Source organism: Poecilia formosa, unplaced genomic scaffold, assembly GCF_000485575.1.
Source record: "Poecilia formosa unplaced genomic scaffold, Poecilia_formosa-5.1.2 Scaffold34, whole genome shotgun sequence".
Taxonomy (NCBI): domain Eukaryota; kingdom Metazoa; phylum Chordata; class Actinopteri; order Cyprinodontiformes; family Poeciliidae; genus Poecilia; species Poecilia formosa.
Window position 1 is genome coordinate 656,470 of NW_006799973.1, and position 26,204 is coordinate 682,673.

The 26,204-nt window shown below is 39.8% G+C and overlaps 2 protein-coding genes across 2 annotated transcripts; both read left to right on the forward strand.

Annotated features, from left to right (window-relative positions):
• The first annotated feature begins 18 nt into the window (after positions 1-18).
• Positions 19-8,845, forward strand: dbpb (D site albumin promoter binding protein b). The gene is made up of 6 exons (XM_007550016.2): positions 19-428; positions 538-621; positions 779-1,060; positions 1,570-2,025; positions 4,841-5,100; positions 6,813-8,845. Exons 3-6 carry the CDS (start codon positions 871-873, stop codon positions 7,026-7,028), a joined length of 1,122 nt encoding a protein of 373 aa, XP_007550078.1. The 5' UTR covers positions 19-428; positions 538-621; positions 779-870; the 3' UTR covers positions 7,029-8,845.
• Positions 8,846-11,139: 2,294 nt separating this feature from the next.
• On the forward strand, positions 11,140-26,191 carry ntd5 (ntl-dependent gene 5). The gene is made up of 8 exons (XM_007550017.2): positions 11,140-11,246; positions 12,961-13,098; positions 14,066-14,257; positions 19,594-19,717; positions 20,169-20,245; positions 22,775-22,957; positions 23,062-23,259; positions 24,535-26,191. The coding sequence occupies exons 1-8, from the start codon at positions 11,177-11,179 to the stop codon at positions 24,615-24,617; spliced, it is 1,065 nt and encodes a 354-aa protein (XP_007550079.1). The 5' UTR covers positions 11,140-11,176; the 3' UTR covers positions 24,618-26,191.
• Positions 26,192-26,204: the final 13 nt, after the last annotated feature.

Here is a 26,204-nt window from a genome sequence, read left to right on the forward strand (position 1 = left end):
AGAGGCAGAGGACGATCGGACGTGGACGTCGCGCGGCCCCAACGCAGATCCCAGCCCGTGCGCCCGTGACTGCATCCACCGGATGAGGAAAAAAAAAACAGTAGAGACAGAAAGAAGAAACGAGCCGCCCTCCTCCTCCTCCTCCTCCGCCTGCTCCTCCTCCTCCCCCCCGCTGACGGACAGCAGAGCGCCACAGCAGAGAGGACAAGCAGCAACACAACTTGTCATCTGACCAACACACAGCTATTCCTTTGACCGCTGCTGCTTCTTGTTTGTTTTTCTACATGCACTCTTTTCCTACGAGGTTATTCTTGCTGTAACGGCGGAAGGATTTTGTTGTTGTTGTTGTTGTTGTTTGGTTTTTGTTTTGGGATTTATTTATTTTTTCCGAGTCCAGGACGAGAAATTCGGGATACCGCTTCGCAGTTGTGAGTTGTGACATTTTGTTTTGCCTCCGCTGTGCGGTTTTATTGCTCTTTTATAGACGGTATCAGCCTGACTGTCCCTCTCACTGCAACGTCTCGATCTACTCTACAGTTTAATAACATCCAATAACAATGGAGTACTTTGAAGAGAATTTTTATACAAGGAAATAAGGATCTCTATAGCAACAACTGCAAGGTAAATAGTTTCACCTCATTAATAATGTCTTATGAGTATTTTACACAGTGTAACTGTGATATGAAAGCTATTTTATTCATCATGAATTCATCTTAAATCAAGTTTTCTCTCTCTGTGTGTCCATCACCTTTCACCCCTCCTGCATACAAACAAACAGCCCGCCAGTATACTTGTCCTATTGGTAGGTTCTCTGGTCAGATTGCCTCAGTACTTCAGGTGCAACCCCCCCTCCCTTCCCTCCAGTCCAGGATGTCCAGGCAACTCTCCCAGCTTCCGACCCCTGACCTGCCAGCTGGTGCAAGCCCACACTTTGGGAGTTGTACTCAGCCTGCAGGCTCCCTCACTGGGGGCCATGTTAACTCCATAGCCGGTTTAAAGTCCCTCCTGCAGCAACCCATGAAGGGAGACCACCGGCTGAAGAATCCTTGTGACTCAAAAGGTGAGGAACTTTGTCTGTCTTTGTGTTATGCCAGTTCCACCCATTTTTGTTGTAGTATCACCTTGAAGCAGTTGATTCACTCACAAAGCTTCACACCCCAGTCTCATGTGCCAGCACACATGACTGGGATGACTTCTCCATGACCCTCATGAGTATTCTCCTGGATTATAAACCCGGCTGCAGTTTAAAGTTAGGATCCAGATTACAATGGAATTGTTGAGATGTTTCACCTTAAGCTGCTCTGCACAATGCACACAAGCACCTTCTTTGCCAGACAGAAGTACAGTCATTGTGAGATTTGTTCAGGAACTTGTTTTCATGTTCTTGTAGCAAATTATACTGCAGTTCGACTACCATCTGGTCCATCTGGGCGTTTGTGTTTATGATTGTGTAATAGAGATTTGGAGAATAAGTGCATCCACCTGCCATTCTGAGTAGCTTTTGCATGCATTTGTAATCAAAATCTCTAAAACAAACATTTTTTTGTTGTTGCTTTTCTTCTATGGCAGACAAAGACAGGCTGGACCTAGACGAGGATTCTTTGGGAGTGTGCTCCATGAGGAATGGCAATGGGATAGTCAGCAACAACAGCAGTAACAGCTGTGGAGGTGGCAGTGCTGGAGGAAATGGCGGCTCGGGCTTCAACCAGTTCCTGGGACCTCTCATGTGGGATCGCACCCTGCCTGCAGACGGCGGGCTCTTTCAGCTCCAGTACATGGACTTGGAGGAGTTTCTGACCGAGAACGGAATGGGCAGCATGCACAACAACAACAGCTCCAGCTCGGCCCAGATCCCCTCACAGAGCTCCCAGTCGGCCGTGCCCAACCAGAGCTCCCAGTGCCTACCGCCCTCATCGCCGCCTGGATCTTCGTCCTCATCGCCCTCTTCCTCGTCTTCGCCATCTCTCATTGGCCTGGAGGTGGCCCAGCCGCAGAGTCAAGGAGCAGGAAGCGACTGTCTACATGGTGAGTTGGTGGTTATTGGAAAAAAAAGATAAAAGTTGTGATTTGTTTGAGTTTGCAATTTTATTCCCACATGATTTCCATGCAAGCATCCATAAATATCAGCATGTTTGGAAACATGACTGAACGCAAGTGAAGTTTTTATATTATACAAATATTTTGTACTTTTATGCAATAGCAGAACTATTGCCAAAATGACCCTCATTAATATTTAAAAAGTGTGCAATTTTTTTTGTTTATTGCAATGGTTATCACAAAATATAACAATCAAATTTTATCTCCATATCGCCCATTTCTTCACGCCATTTTTCAGGTTTGTCTTCACACAAATGGTTTGTGAAGACCATTCATAAATGGTCTTCACAAACCATTTATGATCTGCTATCTTCCATAGCAGATCTTCCATCTGAAGATATGGAAGATGCTTCCATATCTTCCATAGCAGATCTCCCATCTGATACTTCCATACCTTCCATCTGCTATGGAAGGTATGGAAGTATCTTCCATTGCAGCAGCGATGGAAGATACTTCAACACAGCTTTTAATAGTTTACAAGCTTAAAAGGACAAAATGTCCCACGCTACTGATTTCAGATTATTTAATGGTCGCTTAAATGCAGCCAAGGCTATGTAGTGTCTGTCATTTGGTTCTTCTTTGAGTTTAAACAAATAGCAGTGACAAAGCATTTTTCTGTGGTCTGGGGTCACAGTGAAGGCATGAGATAGAGTCACATGGCCCTAAAGGCAAAATCTAATTTAAACATAAACTACAGGATTTAGGTTCCTAGTGAAAAGTTGGTTGAGTTTTTGGGGGAAGCTGTAAGACCACCGAGGGATAGTACTCAAGAAAACTCTTTGGCTTTTTTGATGAGTCAACTCCACAGCAGTGACGAGAGGCTTTGCTGTAGCTTGGAATGTGATCTATGTACAGCAGTGTACAGTGCGATCAGCAAGCTCCCTCTCTCAGCCAATAATTGATGTGCATCAGGGTCAAAACACTGCCGGGTGAGGGAAAGACACAGTGAGAGCAGTGTGCAGAGTGTTTGCAGTGGTGCGTCTTTAATCTCTCCCTGCTTCACACGCCACGGCCATGTGCACGCGTCGGTACACGTGAAGAGGATGGGAGTATTGCAGTGAGGGAACTAGAGGCAGGGCCAGGCCGAGACGGAGGAGGAGCCCCGCAGAGAGGAGGGGGAGGAACAGAGCAACAGGAAGAGTTTCCTTCCCTGTGCTGCTGGACTGTTTTTGCATTACCACGATTATTTACAAGTGTAAAGTGTTATTAGAGAAGACTGCAGGGATTGTGTGGAAGATCATCAAACTGACTAGCTTTTAATTGCTTTATAAGTTAAAAAAAGAGGCTTCTGTCATTGTTAGAATGCTGTTGTACAAGTTCTATAGAGTTTTTTTTATCCATCACATCTCCTCTAGATAAAAAAATCCAGATATTGACTATCAGAACATGTGAGTAACAGAGCGCACCAAAACTAGTTTGCACATCATCCAGCATCAGAGCCACCCAGAACAAAGGGCACGCAGTTCAAGAAAACCTTCTACCAGGTGGTTGGGCTAACTGGTTCCTGATGTTGGGCTGCTGAAGCATGGCACAAGCAGTCTAGCTCTCCTGCTGTAAAGTGATGGTAATCCTGCCGATTGGGCAATATGGCCATTGTTTTACTGTGATTAAGGCGTTGGCATTTTTGAACACCGAGATTAGAAGTAAACAGTACGCACCTTGTATAAAACTATGCCCTCATATCACCAGCATATTGTACTGGCACAGTGTACAATAGATATGTGGTTTCACATGGTTAACAGGTAGTTATGGTTACTCTTAAAAAAACATATTTTTGTACAGAGATAGTTAAATCAGTGTATATATTTGTGCACTCATTGGGGTAAAGTAACCAGTTGTGGGCCTAAAGTTGGTTGGGGTTAGTGTATGGCCCTTTATTGGCCCCATCTAAAGAAAGAGATTTTAAGAAGGGAGGGGGGTGGTTATATAACACTTCCATTTGTAAATCTTTCTTTTGACCTAAGTTTTATTACAATATAACGGTTATTGCCTTGATAACTGATTTGATTATTTGACTCAGATCGATCAGGTTAATTTGTTGTTGTGGTTATAGTTTACACAGCGGAACAAATACACACAGTACGACTCTTGGTAGGCAGTTTGTATAGTTGTTAAGTTATATGAACACGAGTTTGTTTTTAATCTCCAAAACAAAAACAAAAAAACATTTCTAAAATTATACCCATTTCGTGTTATTCTAAAAGTTAGTAAGATGTATATTATGTTATATAATAGTGTTTTTTTTATTCGTGAAGTTTTTGTAAATAATTCAGGTACTCTGAAAAACGTGCGCACCTTTTCATGAAGGCTGTGTGGAAAAAGCTCACCTCTAAATCAGCTGCAGGCTCAGGAATGTTTGCAAGTCTCTGGCACTGAGAAGAGCAGCTCTCTGCTGCCCTCTGGTGGCCATCATGACGATGTTCACATCTTTTAAATGTTTACCACTAGAAAAATCATCTCAGTGTGAGTACTTATTTTAACTACATTTGCTCAGATTGTGCCGATTTCCAGTTTTCACCAATTTCAAAATTAAACTTTAGCATACCAAATGAAAAACATGCTGCTAATTTTTTTTTTCATGGAACTAGTAGCTTTGAATCTAAATCTAAATTAAAAGAATGACAACACTGTCACCATTTGGGAGAGATTCTCAGATTCAAATCTCTGGCCAGTTTATTCACTTTAACCTCTGTAGGATTATTGTTCATTAATTAACTTAATTCATCTTCTCCTTTATTTCCAGGTGGTCAGACGAGTATGAACGATTCCTGCGAATCACCTTCTTCCTCCTCTTCCTCCTCCTGTCCTCCTTTGCTGACGCCCACGGGAAGCGGACCGGATGCGATTGGAATGTTTGAGATGGATCAGTCAGACATGGCCATGTCCAGCACCTCTGGAGAGCAAGACTTTGACCCCAGAAGGCATTCCTTCAGCGAGGAAGAGCTGAAACCACAGCCTATGATCAAAAAGGCACGCAAGATCCTGGTGCCTGATAACATGAAGGTGAGTCCAGAAAGAAAACTCAGATTCTGTTGTTTTTGTTTCTTTATTGGATGTTAGGTTAGAGGCAAAATGAAAAAGGAGAACAAATTTCAATCAACTTCTGCAGGATTTTGCTGATTGTTTGTTAAATGCACATGAAAATGAGCTTTCTGGTGTTATCCATGACATTTCAAGAGACCAAAATCTGCACATTGGATTTTCACTGGACAGACGCCCTCTGCTCAATAGACAAATGAGGAAATAACACTTTTAGCCGTGATTCACTTTTAAATGAATCACAAACTAACCTGTGATACAAATGAGTAACACAGTGCAGAAATAACTGACCTTCATAACAGATTATTCAGAAAAAGGCACACAGAGATCTCTGCTCATATTTAACAAATAAGTATGAAGTTCAGAAATGTTGCCTTTACAGAAAACTGCAAAAGTTTGTTTAGCTGATAATCTGTTCTGTACATGTTTTAGCTTTAAGAATACATGTTATTTTATGGATAAAAGGTAAATTAGCGTAGCACCAAGAATCACTCGATTTCCAGAAACCCCAAAATCTTTTTCCGATTAGTAAACACGTAGGTTCCAACAAGACTCCTTAATGTGAAAGTTTTTACTACATTTACCATAGACTGTTAGCTATTTTGTTACTTATATTAGTTATTTTGTTGGCTATCTTTAGTGTTAAGAAGGTGTAAGCACAGAGATGTAGGAAGTTGTATTTTCTACTGTGTTTCTGAGGTTAATTCTGGCTGCGAGACAGCGAGAGAGAGCAAGACCTTCAGCAGATTCCAAATGTAGAATGTAAAGTCTGCAGTCATTTGTCAAAAACGGTTAAATCCTGTTATTCAGAAACTGTTCTGACACACAGTGTGACGTCTCTACTATAAATAATCATTAACGCTTAATGCATGGAGAGTATTTTGAAAGATTTTGCTGTACCTTATTGTATTATAATTCTTACAGAAAATTTGAAATTGGCCAAAATCGGTAAAAGGAAAGACGTTTGGTTGAGTATATAGTTTCACTACGTCACAGTGGTCATCAGCTCTGGTCCACTGGTCCCACAATCCTGCATGTTTTAGATACAATTTATATGATTGCATTCGTTTTTTTTAACCATTGAGTCAACTTTTGCAGAAACCTGATAATAACTCATTGATTTAAATTAGGCACATGGCAACAAGGAAACATCTACAAATGATTAACACTGAGCTGAACTGAGAGCTTTCAATGTTACGGTTCTTTGGTGACCTTCTGGATGAGCCATTGGCTCCACCTTGAAGTTATTCTGATTGGCCAGCCACTCCTGGTGCATGTTTATGTTGTGGATAGTGACTGTCATTGTGGTTCAGTGGAGTCCTAACTCCCTAGAAATGGCTTTGTAGGCTTATCCAGTATATCAGGACATGATGTGTTGCTTTTTGAGATATCTTAATTGATTCCTATTTTATCAGGGTAAGTGAAATCGAACCAAAAAATGCTTTTGGTTCGAAATCATGTTAATTCATGATTTTACCACGAGGGGAAATTATTTTTACACAAGTTTCACTAATTAATTAAAGAAATATGTTTGTCAGAACAAGCAAAAAAACAGAAGAACTTTGTAAGGGGGAAAACTGTAGATCCTTGTCTTCAAGTTTTCATTTGTGTTTGTTGGTGAAAGCTCACTCACATGCTAAAACCACCAAATGTCCTTCCTGTGTTTGTTCCCCTAGGACGAGAAGTATTGGACCAGGAGGTACAAAAACAATGAGGCGGCAAAGCGTTCCCGGGACGCTCGCCGCCTGAAGGAGAACCAGATTTCGGTGCGGGCCGCCTACCTGGAACGAGAGAACGCCGCCCTCCGACAGGAAGTGGCCGAGATGCGGAAAGAACTGGGCCGCTGCCGCAACATCCTTAGTAAATACGAGAACCGTCTTGGCGACCAGTGATGGAGGAAAAATCAGGAAGAGGAGACAAATGAAACTTGAGACTCCAAATTACCGGGATGGTTTGACAGACTCAATGAGTTGAAAATCATAAAGAGAAGGACACTGACGATTAAAACGATGAATGTATAAGTCAAGGAAAAGGGTTGTGTACTGAAGCTCAGGTGTCTTGTTTTGTTGAGCTATTAAAAGTGATTGATGGAGAGAGAGAGTAATTTAACTGATTAAAAAAAAGATGTGACTTTTAAGGGTTTTGTTATTGGAGAATTGTATATTTTTATAATACTTAAGAAAAATTTAGAGGGAGAGCAAATGCAGAGAATAATTTTGTATATTTTCTACATGTTTTGGACACAGAGATGCAGAGAAGCCATGGTGAACATCATTTTCTTTTAGATGAGTCTGGAGTTGTCAGCCATTGATGCTTTAGTCACGATGCAGCAGCACGGTTGAGGACGTATGTAATAATTTGTAATATAGAGAGCAAAAATTATCTTAAAAATCGTATTGTTGAGCATTTTGTGGATTTTTTTCTCGAGCACTTCCTTTTTTCTTTTTTTTTTTCCTGTCACGTAAAGGTCACTGAGCATGCTCAGTAGAGACAGAATGAGAGACACGAGGTGTATTCAGCACTTGTCTTGACCAGGTCTTGTGTTTTTTTTTTTTCTTTTTATCTTTTTAATAGACAATTTCACCCTGTCGACTGGTGCATATTTCTGAAATCCGTTTATATCTGGATCTGTTTTTTTTTATTTTATTTTTTTTATTTCTCTCTCTCAGCGCAGTGCTTTGTGATGTTATGGAGCCCTGGATAGTCCTGCTCCTCTGCATCCTCTTTGAATCCATATATCCATGCTTCTATTTCTGCTTGCTCCCACGGTTAAACTCTTCCCATACAGTGTTGTAACATACTCTAAAACCAGCCCCCCACCAGTTAGGCGCAAACCGATACTTCACTGTATTAAATAATCACACTTTAGAAGGAGAAACATTTTGAGTGCCCCCCTCCCCCCATTGACTGGAATAGTGTAACATTTTCCCAGATTTCTGGGACAAACAAAAGCCAAGATTCCCCGTGTGGATCCACAGAGCTCGTTGCTATTTAGTGCTTTTTCCCAATAGCCACCTGTCTGCTTTCTACTGTATCTAACAACACCTACACAAGGGCATGGTACACAGTGTTATTATGTTCCTGGGGGAGGGATGACTAGCGAAAGTGTGTGATTTTAATCCCTTTAATGACCATGATGGTAGTTACCATTACAGCTATTGTTATTGTTATAATTATGATGATTACCCTCTTATTGTTATTATTCTATATTACTGAATGTTTTTCTTTCTTTGGAGAGACATGATCTGTTGCATCTAGAAACATCTTTTTGAGTGTTCCTCGGAAATACTCGCCCTCGGACGTTCACTTCTGCTCCGGACTCCACCAACACCACCACTGTTTCCTCCGCCCCAGTGGGTTTCACAAACTCGACTCATGGGCCTGAACGTGACGTTCATGCAGACTTATTTTACCTTCGTCTTCTGTTTTCGAGCTGCGTAAGGACTGTGCACACGACTGCAATGCTCCTCGGCGGTTCCGTACAGCCTGTATCATCATCTCAGTCAGTGATCGTTTGCTCTACCCAACGAGATCCGGTTTCCAATATCCTCACAGATGTGGTTGGTGAACCTTGTAGTGACTGCTGCATAAATAGTGTTCATGGTGCCCAACCCCTCCTCCCTCTCCCCAGCCAGTCTGAGCTGGCTGGTTTTGGATGTAGTTGCAACTTCCCAAACAAAACAAAGCAAAAAGAAAAAAAAAACAACAACAACAAAAAACAACAAAAAAACACCAATAAAAGATTGTTCTCATCCACTCCTGCTCTGTTTTGACTGTTTCTTCACAAGTTTGTGTTTCACATTAGCTAGCTCCATCTGGAAATAAAGTTGTGTTTCTAGAGGGGTGGGAAAAGAGTCGGTCAAAGTTCGGAGTGATAGCCAGACTGTGATTTGTCTTGGGATGCTCCAGGGCTGTTCTGATCTTCTTCTTGTTTGTTCACATTGCACGCATTCCTAAGCCTGTCAGCTGTCTCACAAACTCTGTGCTTGTCCCTTTGGATATTTGGGAAATATTTAACATCATCGTTAGAGATGGTGTTAAATATGGCCTTGCAAAAGTATTAATCTCCCTTGAACCTTTTCATATTTTGACACTTAAAACAGCCAAACTGAATGCATCTTAGTGGGATTTTGTGTGATAGACCAGCACCAAGGAGCACATGTCTGTGAAGTGGAAGGAAAACATCTACTGGTTTGTATAAATCAGCTTTCTTTGCAGTTACAGCTGCAAGTCTTTTTGGGGACGTCGCTCTGCACATAGAGAGTGAAATATTTCCCTGTTTGTCTTTGCAAAATAGCTTAAACTCAAGTACACTGCAAAAACACAAAATCTTATGAAGTATCTTGGGCTTGTTTCCAAGGCAAAATCTTAGTATATTAGAAATAAAACAAAACTAACTTATAAATAACATCTCAGCAAAATTAAATCAATAATATATTTATGTTTATTTAAAAAAGTACTAGTTCCACTGGTAGATTTTTTTCACTTAAGTAACATTTTTATAAGTTAAATAATCTGCAGGTAAAGGCAGTACTTTTAAAATCAATATTAGCCAATTACTAACTTGCAAGCATAATGCTGCCACCACCATGTATCCCTGTGGGAGGATGAATTCAGTGTTTTATGGTATGTTAATTTTTTCCATTCATGTTGCCCAAAAAGTTATAGTTCAGTCTCATTTGAATGATACATATTCTTCTGCAAGTTCCCCTATGACTTGTGGGCCAGAGGTGAGTAGTAACCAGTTGCATTTATTTGAGTAACGTTAAAAATAAGAACAATAATAATAAAACAAACAAACAAACAAAACGACTTTTAGGAGGAGTTCTACATCACCATACTTTTTGTTTTCACCTGAGTAATGTTATTATGAAGTATCGTTATTCTTACTTGAGTAAAAAGTTACATGTCTACACTTTATGTTCAAGTGAGACCTCTTGTTTGGATACAATCTTTGTTACATTCACCGGAAGTACTTTAGCATCTTCTAACATATAGTAAATTCAAGTCTGTAAGTATTAGTTTTAAATGTTCTATTAAAAAAGAAAAATTGGGTAGCACTTTATTTGAAGGTGCGTGCATAAGACTGACATGACGCTGTTATAAACCTGACATAACACCTATCATGAACATGAGGGAGTCTTCATGAATGTTTACGACTTGTAATGAAGTCTGGTAAATAATGACGCCTCTAATGCAAAGTTGACTCTTTTACTTGGTTTTTAATGTAAGTTTTGTCGCAACTTTGCATAAAAGTGTAATTATTTATCAAATAATGTTAGATAATGCACTTTTAATGCAACCTTTAATGCAAATATGTATTAAAAGTGTCAGTATTTACTGAAAGACACTTCATGACCACAGTGATAGACGGTCATGAAGACTCTCATCTTCATGACAGGTGTTATGTCATGTTTATGTCATGTAATGTGAGTCTTAAGCACACCCCTTCAAATAAAGTGTTACCAAAAAGGGATTTGAAAAAAGAAATTCTAATTGAATTTGATATTTTGTTATTTTAAAAAAACTTTTGTTCTTTATGATACCAGAATTTGAACATATCTTTATATTTTTTTTCTATCTGATGACATCATTTTAAAATATTAAATCAGATGTTGTGATCAATTGCTGCTCAGTACTTGAGGATACTTTTCACCAAATACTTTTTTACTCCAAGGTATATACATTCTCCCAAAGCGGCTAACCTGCTGAATGTAGCTGAAAGTGTCAGCTATACCACAGCTGTGTTGTCAAAAATAAAAACTTGTTTACATGTCTATTCATAAGCTTGTCAGTCTGTGCTGTCTTAACAGAAATGGGTGAAAGGTCCCTCAGAGTGGAATTTTCCTCATTTCTCTTCGTCTTCAACACAAAACAGATGTGAGCTCCTGGGTTCTCTGAAACCACCCCCCACCCACTCCCTGCATTGTCCCACCCTTTGTGTCCGTCACCCCCCCCCCTCCCCACCCTCCACCTACTTCTTTAAAAAAGCTGCATGTGTGTTTGTCCCTCACTCATATCATCCTGAGGTCTGGCTCTAATGATGGACTCTGCACTGCTGCTGCTCTTCCTCTGGGCTCTGACTGGAACGGCTTCCCCTCAGGCTTCAGGTAGGGCTCCTCTTCAGAGGAAAATCACAGCTGGAAATAAATTTCACTAAATGAGGTTTAATAAAAACATATATCGGCACATCTTATTGTGTCGATAAACCACATTACATTTTAATTTAAGCACCAAACTCCTGGAGTTTGCACTAAACACTCTTCTGCAAAACTTTCTAAAACTAGCATTTTGATCAGGCGATTGCAGATTTTTAAAACAGTCTTCTATGTATAAGACCCAATATCACATATTATAGACTACAAATAATATCTACATATTTTTTTCTGTGTTAATATTTGTGCATAAATGCAGCTGTGTGTGTGTGTGTGTTTTTGCCTCACTTTCTAGGAGTATTTTTGAAAAGTTTGGGTCCTGCCATGACACTTTCTTCTTGCTATGTAACATTTTTAAAGTTGTACGAAACTGATGCTTAACATGCGCAGCTGTCAGTGGAAGAAGGTGGTTGTTGCTGCACATGCAGCGCTTTTGCAAGAGTATTTTTGCTCATTGATTTATTCCACATGTTGCCACTTTGACTCTACTTTATTGGGATTTTGTGTGACACATTGTGGTCTGTAATTGTAAATTAGGAGGAAAATGATTCATGACTTTTAATGTTTTCTACAAATAAAATCTCAAAAGCACGGTGTGCATTTGCATCCAGCCGAGTCGCTGCTGTGTGTCTGCGACTCGTACATCAGACATAGTAACTCTGCACATGAACTTTCAAGCCTAGCCACTGATGTTCAGTTGGATTTAGATCTGGACTTTGACTGGGCCGCTCTAGCGCACGATGAGATCTAAACCTTTTCATTGTAGCTCTCTGTGTTTGCATGCTGTTATATGTTGTCTGTACGTTTGGTTCCTTTGTTTTTAGCTCAATCCATCTTCCACTAAACTCTGAGAAGCTTCTTTACCTCTGCTGAAGAAAAGCATCTCCACAGCATGATGCTGCTGCCAAAAACATATTCACAATACCAAACCTCTTGCCTTTAGTAATGCCTTCTTTTGGCTTTGTCTTCTTCTGTAAGAAACTGATTATTTTTGAGGGCACAACTAATAATTGTTGTGTCTACAGATCTCCAGGGCTCCTGTAGCTCCTCTGTGGTTACTTTGGGCCTTTTGGCTGCTTTTCTGACAAATGCTGTCTTTGCACAGTCTTTTTTTTTTTTTTTGTAGGTTTGCAGTTGTGCCAAACTGTTTCTACTTTGACGGATTAAAACTGTGATCTGTGAGATGCTGTTTGTTCATCTCTCAGGCTTTCATTGCAGCTGCATTTATATTGAGATTAAATTACACACAGGTTGGCTCTATTAACTAATTAGCTAACTTCTGATGCTTGCTCTGACTTTTTCTGTTTTTATTTTTTTTTTCACCTAAAAGCCATATTAACGAAATAGAAATTTGCGGTTGTACTTTGTGAAAATGTGGGAAAAGTTCAATAAATATGAACACCATTTTAAGGAATAGATTGTTCAAATTAAGTGCAGTTATAAGATTTTCAGATGAAACATTATTAGATAAGAAGGAAGACTGAAAGCTGAACAGAAGGGATTAAACAAAACCCACCATGGAAATACTCGTTTACTCAGCCACCCACGCAAATGTTTCCCCCCTCTCCAAAAAGAAGACAAAAGCAGAACTGGCACACAGAGTCTCTCAAGATGTGAACAATCGTATGATTAGTGCGGTGGTGTGTGATGAGTGTTGGTGTCACAACAGGGTCGTGTGTGGAGAGACTTCAGGGAGGAGAGAGGAAAACGAGAGCCTGTCCTCGGACCTGCAAATCTGACGCAGAATGCGGCAGCAAGCGCCAGTGCCTGTGCGACGGCGAGTGTGGTCTGAGCTGTGTGGCTCCAGGTAACTGGATTCATTATGATTCACTGTGAAAGGCTTTATGCGCATCTGCATCTGCATCTGCAGGGGCGGCTCTTGCTTGAGAGGAGACCTGGGCAGGCTCTTTCTGCTGCAGCCCCCCGAAATAAAAAAATAAACAAAGTTCTGAAAAAAAAAGGAGAAAAATCTTCTCACTGTCAGGTTATGTGTTTGTTTTAAGTAATTACCAATATTGTGAGCTTACAGCCCCACATTTTTCTCCAAAAAGTCTTAACTGGACAGACACATTTACTTCCACACACCCGACTGTTTTATTTTTAAGGCAATATTAACTTGATAGAATCAGAGAAGATAGATTTTTTTTGTTATTGTTGCAATATTTAAAAAACAAGAAGTTTTTTTGTTGTTTTGTTCTCTCATGAAAATAATATTTAATCAAAGTTCTGTTCTAAGGTATTTTCGTTCCAAGTCTGTCCACTCTGTGTTTTGTAGTTTTCACGTGTTTCCAACCTCGTCTTCCCCCTTTTTAATCATAACTAATCAAAAACATTTTTTATTTAAAAAAATATATATTGTGCTTCCAATCTGATACCGAAAACCTCATGAGCTTTTCTGTTGACGCCCCAGACTAAATAGCGCCTTGGGTTGTGAGCCCAATCGCACATAATAAAATCTGCCTCCGTTTATCTGAGCCAACACACAATCTGTTTTAGGTTTTTTTTTCTGGAAAATAAAATAAAACCCAACAACCCCAACCCCTCAGAAAGCAGAACACAAGCTTTTATTATGTATGTGTGTCATAAAGCAGGGCATTGTAATTGCATGCAATTTAGTTATACAACCTCATTAGTGCTCTTTTAAAGTGATTCAGCTGTAACTGTTTTCTTTGGTTGCCATCCAACACTTCCTAAGAATTGTTTTGTTCCCGACCCTCTTGTTTCCTGCCCTCTCTCCTCCCCTCCTGGATCTTCTCCCTCTCCCCCCACCGCAGGTCGTACTTGTCCCTGGCCTCTTCCCGCGAGTGAAAACTCGGTGTTTCGCCTCGTGTCTGCCACTCCATCCTTCTCTGCCCTGCTCGAGGTCCGCTGCAAGCCGGGCTTTACGTTGCCCGACGGCTCGGATGTCACGGTTCGTCGGTGTCAGGGTGACCGACAGTGGAGTGGGGATGAGCCCATCTGCACAGGTGGGTTTATGGTTCTTTTTTTATATACGTCCAGAAATTTACAGAAAAGGTTTTGTTTGTCTTCTTTATTTCTGACACTTTAAAATACGAGTGTGTGGCTGTTTTTTTTTTTGTTTTTTTTATGGCCAAGGAATGAGCGTTGGAGTTTGTGTGTTTGCACCAGATGGGGAGAAAAAGAGAGAGGCAGATAAACATGACTGAAGCCCCTCTGTGAATGTGTCGACTTAAACGTGTTGCACAACTGTGACCTATTCTCCCCGTCACCATGTCAACCAGAGCGTTCAGAGACCCAAGATTTTGCTGCTGAACTGTTAAAGCGGCCCAGTCTTTATCAGGCTGTCAGTCGCCTCAATGAAAACAGACTTAATAAAAATTAAAAAAAAGCATTTTCTGAATGAATCTTATTCGGTTTCAGTCAATACCAACACTTTTTAGTTAAGCATTTAACTCTTTTTAATTTACAGCTTTGTTCTGAAATCATTCTTCCCTCAGACTAAAGGGACAAAATGGCAGAAAATCAAACTATTTGTATTTTTTCTCAAGGAAGGTAGAGTGAAAACCTCATCAATTTTAGTCCTTGACATCTCTAAAGTCTGTGGTTCAATTCATGATACTAAAATACTAAAGCACATTTTCTCTCTGTTCACTTCCTGCCTGAACACTGTAAACACAGGCCTCAAAGCGTCATTTTAAATACAATTCATGTGATTAGAAATACACCAACCAGTAACACACAACATCTTTGGTCTGTGATCATGAAGGGATGCAATTCTCCTTTCAACCTAAAACACAGGAGATATTTATTTACAGATCTAGACATTTATGTATTTTACTTCTTAAAGATATTTTACATAACAGCGAACTTGAGGGGATTAATGTGTGTCGAGCCGATTTGTTTAAAGAAATATGTCAGCTAAAGTCGAAATATTTGAAATAGCTGATAATTCTTCACTGATTAAACAGAGATTCCTGAGCGATCCTAGTTGGACAATAGAGACAAATCTTCATATGAGGAGTTATTATTATTATTATTATTATTATTTTCACTTTGGTATCTGAAGCATCTGTTAGATCCTTTTAATAGTGATTAGGTTTGGTTATGCACTTTTAAAAAGGGACAACATAATTTTAAGCACACATTTCAGGCAGACCACTCTGGAAGGGAGAATAAATCTTACTTTTTGCGACATTCAAAACCATTTTTTAAAAATCTTAACAGTGCAACAAATCACTTTTCCCCTCTTCTGACCAATTCAACACTTTGACTGCCTTAAATCAACATTGCTCTGTAAATGCAGAGCAATGTAAATGCAAAACAAAAAAAACATTGCACACTTTTGCTATGGTATATTTCCTGAGTTTGTCCTTTTTGTGCATGTGAATTCAAGGCGTTTGTTTCTGCAGCCACACAAAGGAACAAATGTGCAAAAATCTGCGAGTAAACACGAAAGAAGTCACAAATTTAGCATCGTCCACAAAATGACAAGCAATTGTGCTAAAAACCTGCTTCACAAGTACAAATTGATCGAGAAATGTCAAAATGTTTTACAGAGGGAGTTGCTAATATGTGCGAATTGCTCTTACGGTTTACGGGTGGGATGTTACACAACAGACACAAAAATATACTCTTGCGGTTCTAGATATTTGTGGATTGTCGCTTTTTTTCTTTTTTTTTTCTTTTTTTCCATCTGATGAGCTGCAGTAGCAAATGGACCCAAATTCAGAAAATATAAGAGTCCAACAGAATGTCAAAATATTTTCTGTCAAACCGGCTTTTCACAAACTGGACAGGTGAGAAAATATCCTGGGGGTTGTGAGCTGCTGTGTGGTGGACAAAATATAAAACATTGTTGCTTTGTTGCTTGAACATGTTGAGAATAATAGAATCAATCAACACAATGCGACGACTACAGAATCAAAGTAAAATAAATCTGACTTCCGACAACCTGTTAGTTTAACAGCAGCATTTTGTGTTCAACTCAACTCGTTTGTGAACCATTAGTGCCTCGAAACACGTGAATTGCGCAGAAATTGCATCAAATTAAATTAACAGTGAAGTGAACGGTCGCACACAGCGACTTCAAACGGATTCAATTTTATAGATCTTTAATTTTTGTTTACTTATAACTAGTTTACTCTAAATATAAAACGCAATTATTCTGGCTTCAAATAAATTAGTCTTTTATTGCAGCAGGACAGTTCCACACTTGACGTGTTTTATCTGAGTCCATTTATTCTGTGTGGAGACAAAACTGAGTAACTCAAGCATTTTGTCATTAAAACGTGAGTGTTTGTGTTGAGTTTTAGTCTCAGGTTGAGGTTTTCAACATCATGACAGCTGTCAGGCATAGTGGTGGCTCTGTGAGGCTGTGGGCTTGTTTGTCTTTTAAGGGATTATGGGAAGAAGCATCTTTCAATTGAAATGTTGTGAGTTTGACAACCGACCTCATTGGCTGCAAGACTCCAGATCTCCACTATAGGTTGAATACACATTACTGGTACTTGCAACATCTAATATTTTGATCAATTTCATGTTGCATTTACATTTGCATTTGCATTTACCCCCTCAGTGTGAGATGATGCTGCTACAATAAAACATGATTTATTTCAAAATTTAAAATAAATCTGGATATCTACAACTGGGTGATAACTAGTTTTTTTGTATGTGTTTTCATGTTTCTTGAAATATAGCAGGAGGCACAAACCTAAAACTGCTCATGAATAAACAGAATAGTAATTTATCAGTACTTATCTTGAATTTTCCCTGACTATCTTTGGTCAACCTGTCACTGCTGTCAGTTTTTACCGTCTGAGACAGACCGCATTAGTCACGCACCTCCAGCTGTACCGAACGTGCTCTCCGAGGAAAGTCCTCATCCGAGCTGCGTTCTCTCTTAAAATATGCATTTCATCTCTCGGAAGACGTGGAATCAGGATAAAAATCGTCGGCTCGCTCTCCGCCGCAGAGAGACGGGCAGAAGGTAGGTGGGTTCTGAACGTGTGAGAGCGTTTGCGTCGTGTGTGTTGGCGTGAGAGAGTTGATCCGTGTCTGTTGTGAGGCGGTGGGCAGCGGGTCCCTGTCAGAGTGTGTGCCTTGTGCACAGCTTGCATGCGTGTGTGGGGGTGTGTGTGTGCGTGTGTGTTTACCAGGAAGGTATTTTTCCGGATAGATTGGATGTGGATGTGTTAGAGGGGTGGGCTGCAGATGTGTCACACTGTTTGTCTCTCTCTGTGTGTGTGTGTGTGTGTGTGTGTGTGTGTGGGCGACAGATCACAGACGGGAGAGTCAGAAAGCTCTCTTGCTCATGCTGCTTCAGGCCTTTCTCTTCTCTGTCCGCTCCTCCTCTCCTCTCATCTCGTTCTGCGCTCATCCTTCTGCATCTGAGGCCTCCGATAAGGTCTCTCTCCACAATAGGAGCCAAGGACAGGCGTGCAGCTTCGGGGTGTTTAGTTTAGATATGCCAAGGTGCACGTTCGTGCGAGTGAAACCCTATAACCAGATCCGTTTTTAGTCAGAAATGATGCATTTTCATTCAAATGTGCTGTTTTTTTTTTGGTAGTTTTAAGGAGATGAATCTAATATACCTGTTTCACTGCAGTTTGGTGCCAGAGACTGTGAGTGGGGGCGGCAGCAGTACGAGGCAGGAGAGGGGCGGTATGTGAAAACAGAACTTGGCATCCGGCTCTCATCTGACTCCAAAAAAAAAAAAAAAAAAGAAAGAAAGAAAAACCTCCCTCTCCCATAGGTGCCTTTACATTCTTATCTCAGCGTTTCTCCATTGCAGAGGCAGAGATCGTCCTCAGGCGAGAGCAGTCTCTGCCTTTCAAAGCTGCGCTCCTGTTCAAAACCGCTCGGGTCACTCCAGCCTCTCTCTGCAAAGCACCACTCTTGATATTTTTACTTGCACAAGCGTGAGGCTCTCAGCTGCGGGAACGATCAGAGCCAGGAGTTATACAACCTGAAAGCTTGGAGAGGTTTGAGGCGGTGGTTCACCTGCACGTCGAACTTTGGTTTATTACCTAAGACGGGCTATTTCTGCAGAAATAGAATGAGACGTTGGGTGAAACGCCTCTGTTGGGTCGCAGGAAGGTCTGGGTTAAACAAAACGGGTTTCAGGATATGTTGGGTTTGTACAGTTTAGTAATACTACAGGGTTGTAGAGATGCGTCCATACACGTGTTTTCTTTAAGCAAAAGAAACAGAGTTGCAATAAAACTCAGCAGCCAATAAAATTACATAATTAAAGTGTGCAGGGTAAAGACTCCGGCAGGTTTTGTGGTTCTGCAGTGCTTTGGCAAAGTGTTATAGACACATTTTGTGACATGACAACCACAAACCTCAGTACATCTTATAGGGGAGGCTTTCTGATGGTCCATCTTTCACAAGAATTACGACTGTTTAGTTTGTTAGGTTGTGTTTCTACAACTATTGCACATCCATGGGCTGACGCTTTTGCTCATTTCCCTCTGCAGAATACCAGAAGCTCTTCAGTAAGACAGGAATGACAGTATTTGGATTGATTGATTTTCAATTCTCTGCTGCCCTAAACCATTCAAAATGGAGGAAATCCTCGAGTCTGGAACAAAGCGCCCAACCAACTCAGCACACCGGAGTGCCAACTCTCCTTTGATTGCTGATCAGATGCACTTACGCCTCCTTTCTAATGCCATCCTGGGCAAACGCCCGTATGAGCCACATGTAAAAAAACAAAAACAAAAAAAAAATTGTTTGTGCTACTTTACAGGAGAATTTTCTCATGTAAATTTCTGCAACTAACTATTATTTTAGTAACTGATTATTCAACTGATTAGTCTGACAATTTAACAAGCGGTTGGATAAAAAAATGTACATTCTGCCTTTTTTAAAATACAATATTAGAAATTCTTTAAAAGATGCAAATATTTCATTGCCTAAATTGCAGTAAAATGGCATTATTACTTCACTTTGCCACTTGATGATTTTTGAGAACATATTAACAGGAAAAAGTTTTTTTGTTTATCTTAAATGAAAAATGTATATTTTTTGTACAGTTTTGCTTTAATTAATGCTCTGAATGACTTGTTCTTTTGAGTCTCTATTCTCCAGTTAACAATTAATTACTAGGTTAGTTGACGATTAGTTCAATAATCGATTCATCACGATGAATCCGATTAATCGTTTCAGCTGTAGAATTCATTATTTGAAGACCAGCGGTGAGCCTGGTTCGTTGCACATGAACGAAGTGAATAATGTCCTATAAATTTGCTCAGATTTGATCACAAATGATGTAACTGCAATTATCTCCTATCACTCCTTCACCTTCTTTGACACCTCCTGCTTTTCCCTTGAACCACAGAGGCTCAGTCACCTGGACACACTCCTGCGCCGACCTGCCCTTTGCCAGAGGAGGTGATCAACACCTTCAGCATCCACGGCGACGCCTCTGTGGGGACTTCAATCCGCTACAGCTGCCTGTCTGGGTGAGCGAGTGAGCGAGTGCGGCTCTGAGTTACACAGAAAGGAGCGGAGGAAGTGATAGATGGAGTGTGAAGGAAAGAAAAGAGAGGGAGGGGAGGGGGAAAGGCTGGTGTGATGAGCGATGAATGGCAGGGAATTCATTTTGATCTCCCAGCTGATCATGCCTCCATTGAGCTAACTAGGTCATTACAGTCAAATCTTGTATCGACTTCCCTTTTACACACTGAGTCATCTCACAGGAAAGGATGAGCCAGAGTGGATGTGTCAGCCAGAGCTCCTGCACTCATGCTCACACACACATACACACTTTAGACAAGACGCACAAGCAAAGGATGCATTCACACTGTTTTTTAAATATCATTTTTGTGCTGCATGAAGCTCCTCAGTTGGCACTGCTGCATGTGTCATCCTGCCATCTGCTTCCTTCACTTTTCCCCTTTTCCCACCCTGCAGGGCGGATGTAGTCGGGAGCGGGGAAAATTTCTGTCAGGACAACCAGACCTGGATGCATCCTCACCCGGTCTGTAAAAGTAAGTGTGCAGACTGACCACAGTGTGTGTGTGTGTGTGTGTGTGAGTGTGTGTGTGATACATCACTTCGCTCTCAGCAGGACTTTACACACTTCTGAAGGTTAGTGAATCATGTGTGAGTGAGTGAGAGACTGAAAATAGGTGTTAGTTTGGAAACTGCATTTTTTTACACTATCAGTGTGGTGTAAAAAAAAAAAAAAAAAGACACACTCACACACCCATCCTCGTTCTTCTATGCAAACTGAGGACTAGTTTGGATTGACTTCCATTCATTTTAGTAGCTCCACTTATAACCAAGACATTTTCCATAAAAGCAACATTAACCCAAACTTAATTCACACCGTACCTCTAAATCTAACCTGTAGAGCAGAGTAGAAATGTAAAAAAAAAAAAAAAAAGTCACAAATGGCCTCAGTTTGCAGGTAAACATTGTGAAAGTGGACCCATACCTCTAAACTTAACCTCTGACCTTAAACAAGGGGGTCCATCGAATTAAGACGGGACTGTGGTCCCCAAAAGGCTCATAAGTTTTAATAAAGTTAGTAAATATACCAGAAATGGTCCTAAATAAAATAGCTGAACAATTACACACAAACGCTTCAAGTGCCAAGCTTCGTTTCAAAGTCCTCTCCTGCCCTCTAGTGGTCAAAACTCAAACTTTCTGTACTGACCGGCAGGATGGGGGACAAAACATCCGTGCAACTCCATGCTGAAAGACAAACTGGATCCTCTTCCTGCAAGGCAACGGTGCTACGAACTGCAACACTGCGCAGCTCTGCAGAGACTCTGCAGAACAACAAATTAGTTTCACTATTAAATTAACTTGTTAACAGACAGCTTGTCAGTCCAGTAAAGATGTCCATAAATGCAAAAATGCAGTGTCATTATTCGCTGTGAAAGCACAAAACTACTTATTGTTCAAGCCATTCCTTATTTCCTTCTCAGAAAACATTCTTAAAAATTCAGCATTTTTTTTTTACATACAGAATATACAAAATTTACAATGACAATGCCATGTTTTCTTTTTTTTTTTTTTTAAACATGGCATTTCCTTCCACTAATTCACAGATGAGGGCCATATTTACATACCTCCAGCACCTATTTCTATGCACCATCCAACCTCCATGAAATTGCCTTGAAGATATCAAGTAAGCAAAGGTTATTTTATTCATTCCTAACAGAACCTCATGCAACACCCTTATTAATTTTGGTTGCCTTGAGTCATTCATCAAACACTCTGTTACAAATTTGTGAGTCATTATGCACTCCGATGTTAAATTTAATAAAAAAAACAGCAGCTCAGTTTACAAAAAAAAAAAAAAGTCTTCTAGTTCAGGCAAACAGCAAAATCTAAGCCAGGTTTGTTGAGGCTTGACTGAGAGAATAATACGGGCTTTTAGTTTATGAGGGCGTCAGTCAAGTATCTCTTTCAGCTTGTTCACAATGCTGCTGGTACACACCAACATGAGTACATCTCACTGACTCCCTTTGCGTCAAATAGTTTATTTTAATGTGCTAACATTGGCTTTTAAATGACTCTGAGGTTCAACCAGCTGCTTTTAGACCAAAAAATTTAGCAGAAACTAAGAGGAGATGGAGATTTTTGTGTTGTGGCTCCCAAACTTTGCAACACGTCGTCTTTAAAAATTAGACCACCATCTTTGATTCCTGTGTTTTTAAATATCTTTTAAAAGAGTTTGACCCAGAGTGAAAATTAAAAACATGCTGTTTTTATTTTCTCTGTTCTGTTTAAACAAGTATTTTAATTTTTTTTTTTTTTTGTGGGCATGTCACAGTAATATTTTTTCTGTTTCAGTAATTATTGCAGTAGACAATATTACTGTTGCTTTTAGACCATTTCCAAGTATTATGTTGATAATGGCATAATAATGCCGTTCTCTCAAAGATGAATACACTTTAATTTACTAAAGAACACTTAACACTGGAAGTGGAAGATATTTTAAACACCCAAATTAAAACACAACAACCAAAAACATTTATTAAAATGGAAACAACACACACAACTGACATCATAAAACATATTATGACGTTTATGTACACAAAATTGTCCTTCAAAAAATATTAATCAACAAAATTGTCCTTCAAAAAATATTAATCATCAGAATGGAAATTATTGAGCTCATTTTAACTGATCATTGATTCATTGTTTATTGTTGCAGGATTAGCTTTATATCTTGGTTTTTGTCCTCAGTTTCAGCAAACCTGCTGTTTTTAAAAAAATTAATTAGATTTGGATTTTTGGATTTCAAAATTCAATTGAAATTCAAAAATACTTTCAATGTTGTTTTAATTGATATTCATTCAAAATTCTTCAGAGCTGAATATTTGTCACGCATTGGGGCCCGACTTCCTTTGAACTGAGTTTGTTCTGTATTAAATTTTTCCCAACATTTTCTCATCATAAATGATTATATGTTTAAGTTTGCATGAGTTTTTTTGTTCCCATTCAGCATCTTTTCTATTGTAATATGAATTTCTTAACAATGATAAAACCACTCTGCCTTGTAGAACTGTTCTGCCAACCTCCAAAGGAAGTGCAGCAGGGCTACGTGGTCGCAGTCCAGAAGACTGAATATGAGGTCGGCTTTGACATCCACTATCTATGCAAGAAGAACTACCGGCTGGACGGACCCCAGAAGATCACCTGTCTGTCAAACGGCAGCTGGAGCGCGTCTCCGCCGCACTGCCGAGGTGAGGAGCGGATCAGTGCGTCTGGGTTCGGGGAATCCTGAAATTTCTGAGAATAAACGTGCAGAGAGATGTTTTCGTGACGCTTTCATATTTTCGTAACGCAGCTCGCTGTGTCATCCCTGCTGAGCGGAGCCGTGTTGTGATTGGTGGGGTGAAGCGTTGGCCGTTTGATGTCACGGACGCCATGGTTCCCCACGGGGAAATCGTGACATTCTACTGCAAACACCCCAAGAAGCAGTGCAGCTTCACCGCAGCGCAGGCCTGCTTTGACGGGAAGCTGCAGACACCAGAGTGCTACCTTGGTAAACCCAAACAGGCCGTTTCCAGTTATTTACGCGGCAACATCGCAACCTTTACTACATCAGAGATTTTTTTATTTTATTTCTTATTTTAAACGACAGACCAACACATCTCGAACTATTCCAAAGTAGTCCCTAATTATCCTGCTGCTGGAAGGTGAACTTCTGCCTCTGCAGCCTTTTATAGACTCTGTTTTTAGCTCACATTGAAGAGAAGCAGTCCCACAGCTTGATGCTGCCACCACCATGCTTAACCATGGTAATGCATTCAAGATGATGTACACTTTTCATTTTTACCCAAACACGTAACTTTTTGCATAAATGTTTACTTTGGTCTCCTATGTCCAGAGCTCCTTCTTCCACATGTTTGCTGTGTTCCTTACATGAGTTCGTTTAGTTTATATGACTTTCATAAGGGCTACATCAGAGGAAAATACAGAGAAAAAACATGCAATGACTAAGGGAGACTGTGAGTTTTCATGAAAAGTTTCTCTTGGAAATTAGCTTTCTTCTGACCGGCACGTCATGCTTGGATTATTCTCCAAATCCATCAACCAGTGGCTGGTAACTACTGAGTGTTAGGGTCAATTGGAGCAGAAAATAAAGAATGGATGTTTTTTGGCGTTTTATTTTTTATTTTAAATTACAGATTAAAGTTTAAAAGTCAAAGAGTCACTTTAAGGTTGAAATGTTGATAGAAAAAAAAGGTCTTTCCTGGTTAAAATCAAAGTATTGAGAATAAAGTGGAAATAAAATCATGAAGAAATGGCAGAAACTGCTGGGTTATGCTAAAAGAGAAAGCATGTCTTAGTTATTAGATCTTATTCCACAGTATAAAGTTTCAAACTCTTTTACACAAGGTCTGGTCGCCACAGGACTTTACACCAGTTTCACTTCAACTTTACTGCTTGTGTAGCTTATTTTGCTTTTTTCCTCATTATATTGTCTTAGATCTAAAATGGACGAGCAAAAAAAATAAATAAATAAAATAAAATAAAAATTCCTTCTCATTTCTTTTTGTGACTGAAATACTCTGTCAGCTTTTCCTTCATATTAATCTACATGTGTGACTTCATGTTCGCATCAACCTGCCATGCACTGCAGATGGAAATTAGCTTTAGTATCCTCCTTGTCTGGCCTGTCAGTCTAGTAATTAAAACATGCATTTTTTTTTTCCCCCTGCGCTGTGTTGGTCCGTCACATAAAACTGGTTAATGTTTAAAGGTGTTTGAATATTGTTGCCAGGCGCTACATTTCTCTCCTTCTTTTATCTTTCAGAGCCTACATGGTTGCAGTACAAACTCTTCCCACATCGGCTGGTGTCGGAAATCGAAGCATGTGCGCCCGGTGACGTGGAGTGATGGCCCAAGATCTCGACCCACCGAGACATGCATCCGTTTGAGAACTCCTCCTGAACACTCAGCACAGCTTCATGTACTTTTATTATGGTCACCTAGATGTTCTTAGTTCAACATCTGTTATTTTTTTTATTTTTATTTTTTTTGACAGTTATTGTGAATTAGTCTAAGCTCTTCATTTTGGGTTTAGGTATACTTCTGTTTTTCTTGCACACTAATCAAAAGGCATTGTTATTACATTCAAACATTACAAGTTATATTCAAACCCTGCTGCAGCTTGAGTTGCTCCAGACTTTAATCATGACATACGCAGTGGCGGTTCTTGGTTGCACAGCACCCAGGGCGAGTCGCCTACCCTGCTTTATCTGCCACAAATGCCCTCAGGTCTTTTCTATGATTTCAACAGTTTCAAGTTGTTTTAAAGAATGTTTGCAGTGCAGAACAACCCGGACCTGATTTGATCAGGATGAGGATGTTTCCTCTTGAACTGGAGATGACCAAGTGCAGTACAAATTACTTACAAAACTCAAATTGCAAATCAAATCCAAAAATTTGCATAATCAGTGCAGTCAGATTTTGTTACCGTACATAATGGAGTTACTGAGGACTCTGGAAATTCAGTCTGGAAAAAATGGGGGATATTGACATGAAAAATGTGGAGGAATTACATGTTTAAGGTATAAAACCATAGATTCTTTGTGAACCTATGGATGTGCAGGGACGAGGATTTGTGAATGGTAACTGGAGGAGCAGATGGATAAATCAATTGACTGATACATTTAGAGATCTTGTTACATCCCTGGGATATATTTAAATCAAATTGCAGACTAGAGGGGAGTGATACTGCATATTTTGGTATTGATCCGATAACAAATAAATAAGGGGCCAGTATTACCGATACCAATAATGATCAAAATAATTTTTATTATGCAAGTTTAATACATCAAACCTCTAACATTTAGGTGTTTTTTTTCCTTTGAAGTATATTGATAAAACATTAGAAAGAATTTGTGCTAAGTTTATAAATGTCTACAAAACACATTAGCAACATATTAACAAGATCAACAGAAACGACACAACAAAACTAATTTGTGTGTTCTGTTTCCTAAAACAAAGTGTATCAAAATCAAAACAAGTCTTTTTGAGGCAGAATTGAGAAAAAAAATTGGATTTCATAAAGCAATCTGAAACTAATATATCAATCTTACACACTAGTACTGATCTGATACTGATGCTGACTTAGTGTTGACGTCATCATTAATTTGGATTGATCTGCCTGACTCTAAAGGTCGGAGTGAACAGGATTGCTTCTGGTATAACGTTTTCTCCTTGTGCCGCCCCTGAGACTGTGCTGCCCTGGTAAAAGAGCCATATTGTCCACATCAACAGCCGCCACTGGATGTATAGTTCATTAGCAGATGATATATTATCCATGAACTGACTCTGTGATATATTTCACTGTGAGATCTCTTCTTTTTTCTCCTTTTTTTTCTGCTCAGTCTGAGACATCAAGCCTGCGGGGCTTGTGAGTTTTATATTTTTGATGTTTAAAATAAAGGAAAACGACGTGAAAGCGATCCGCTCTCTGGC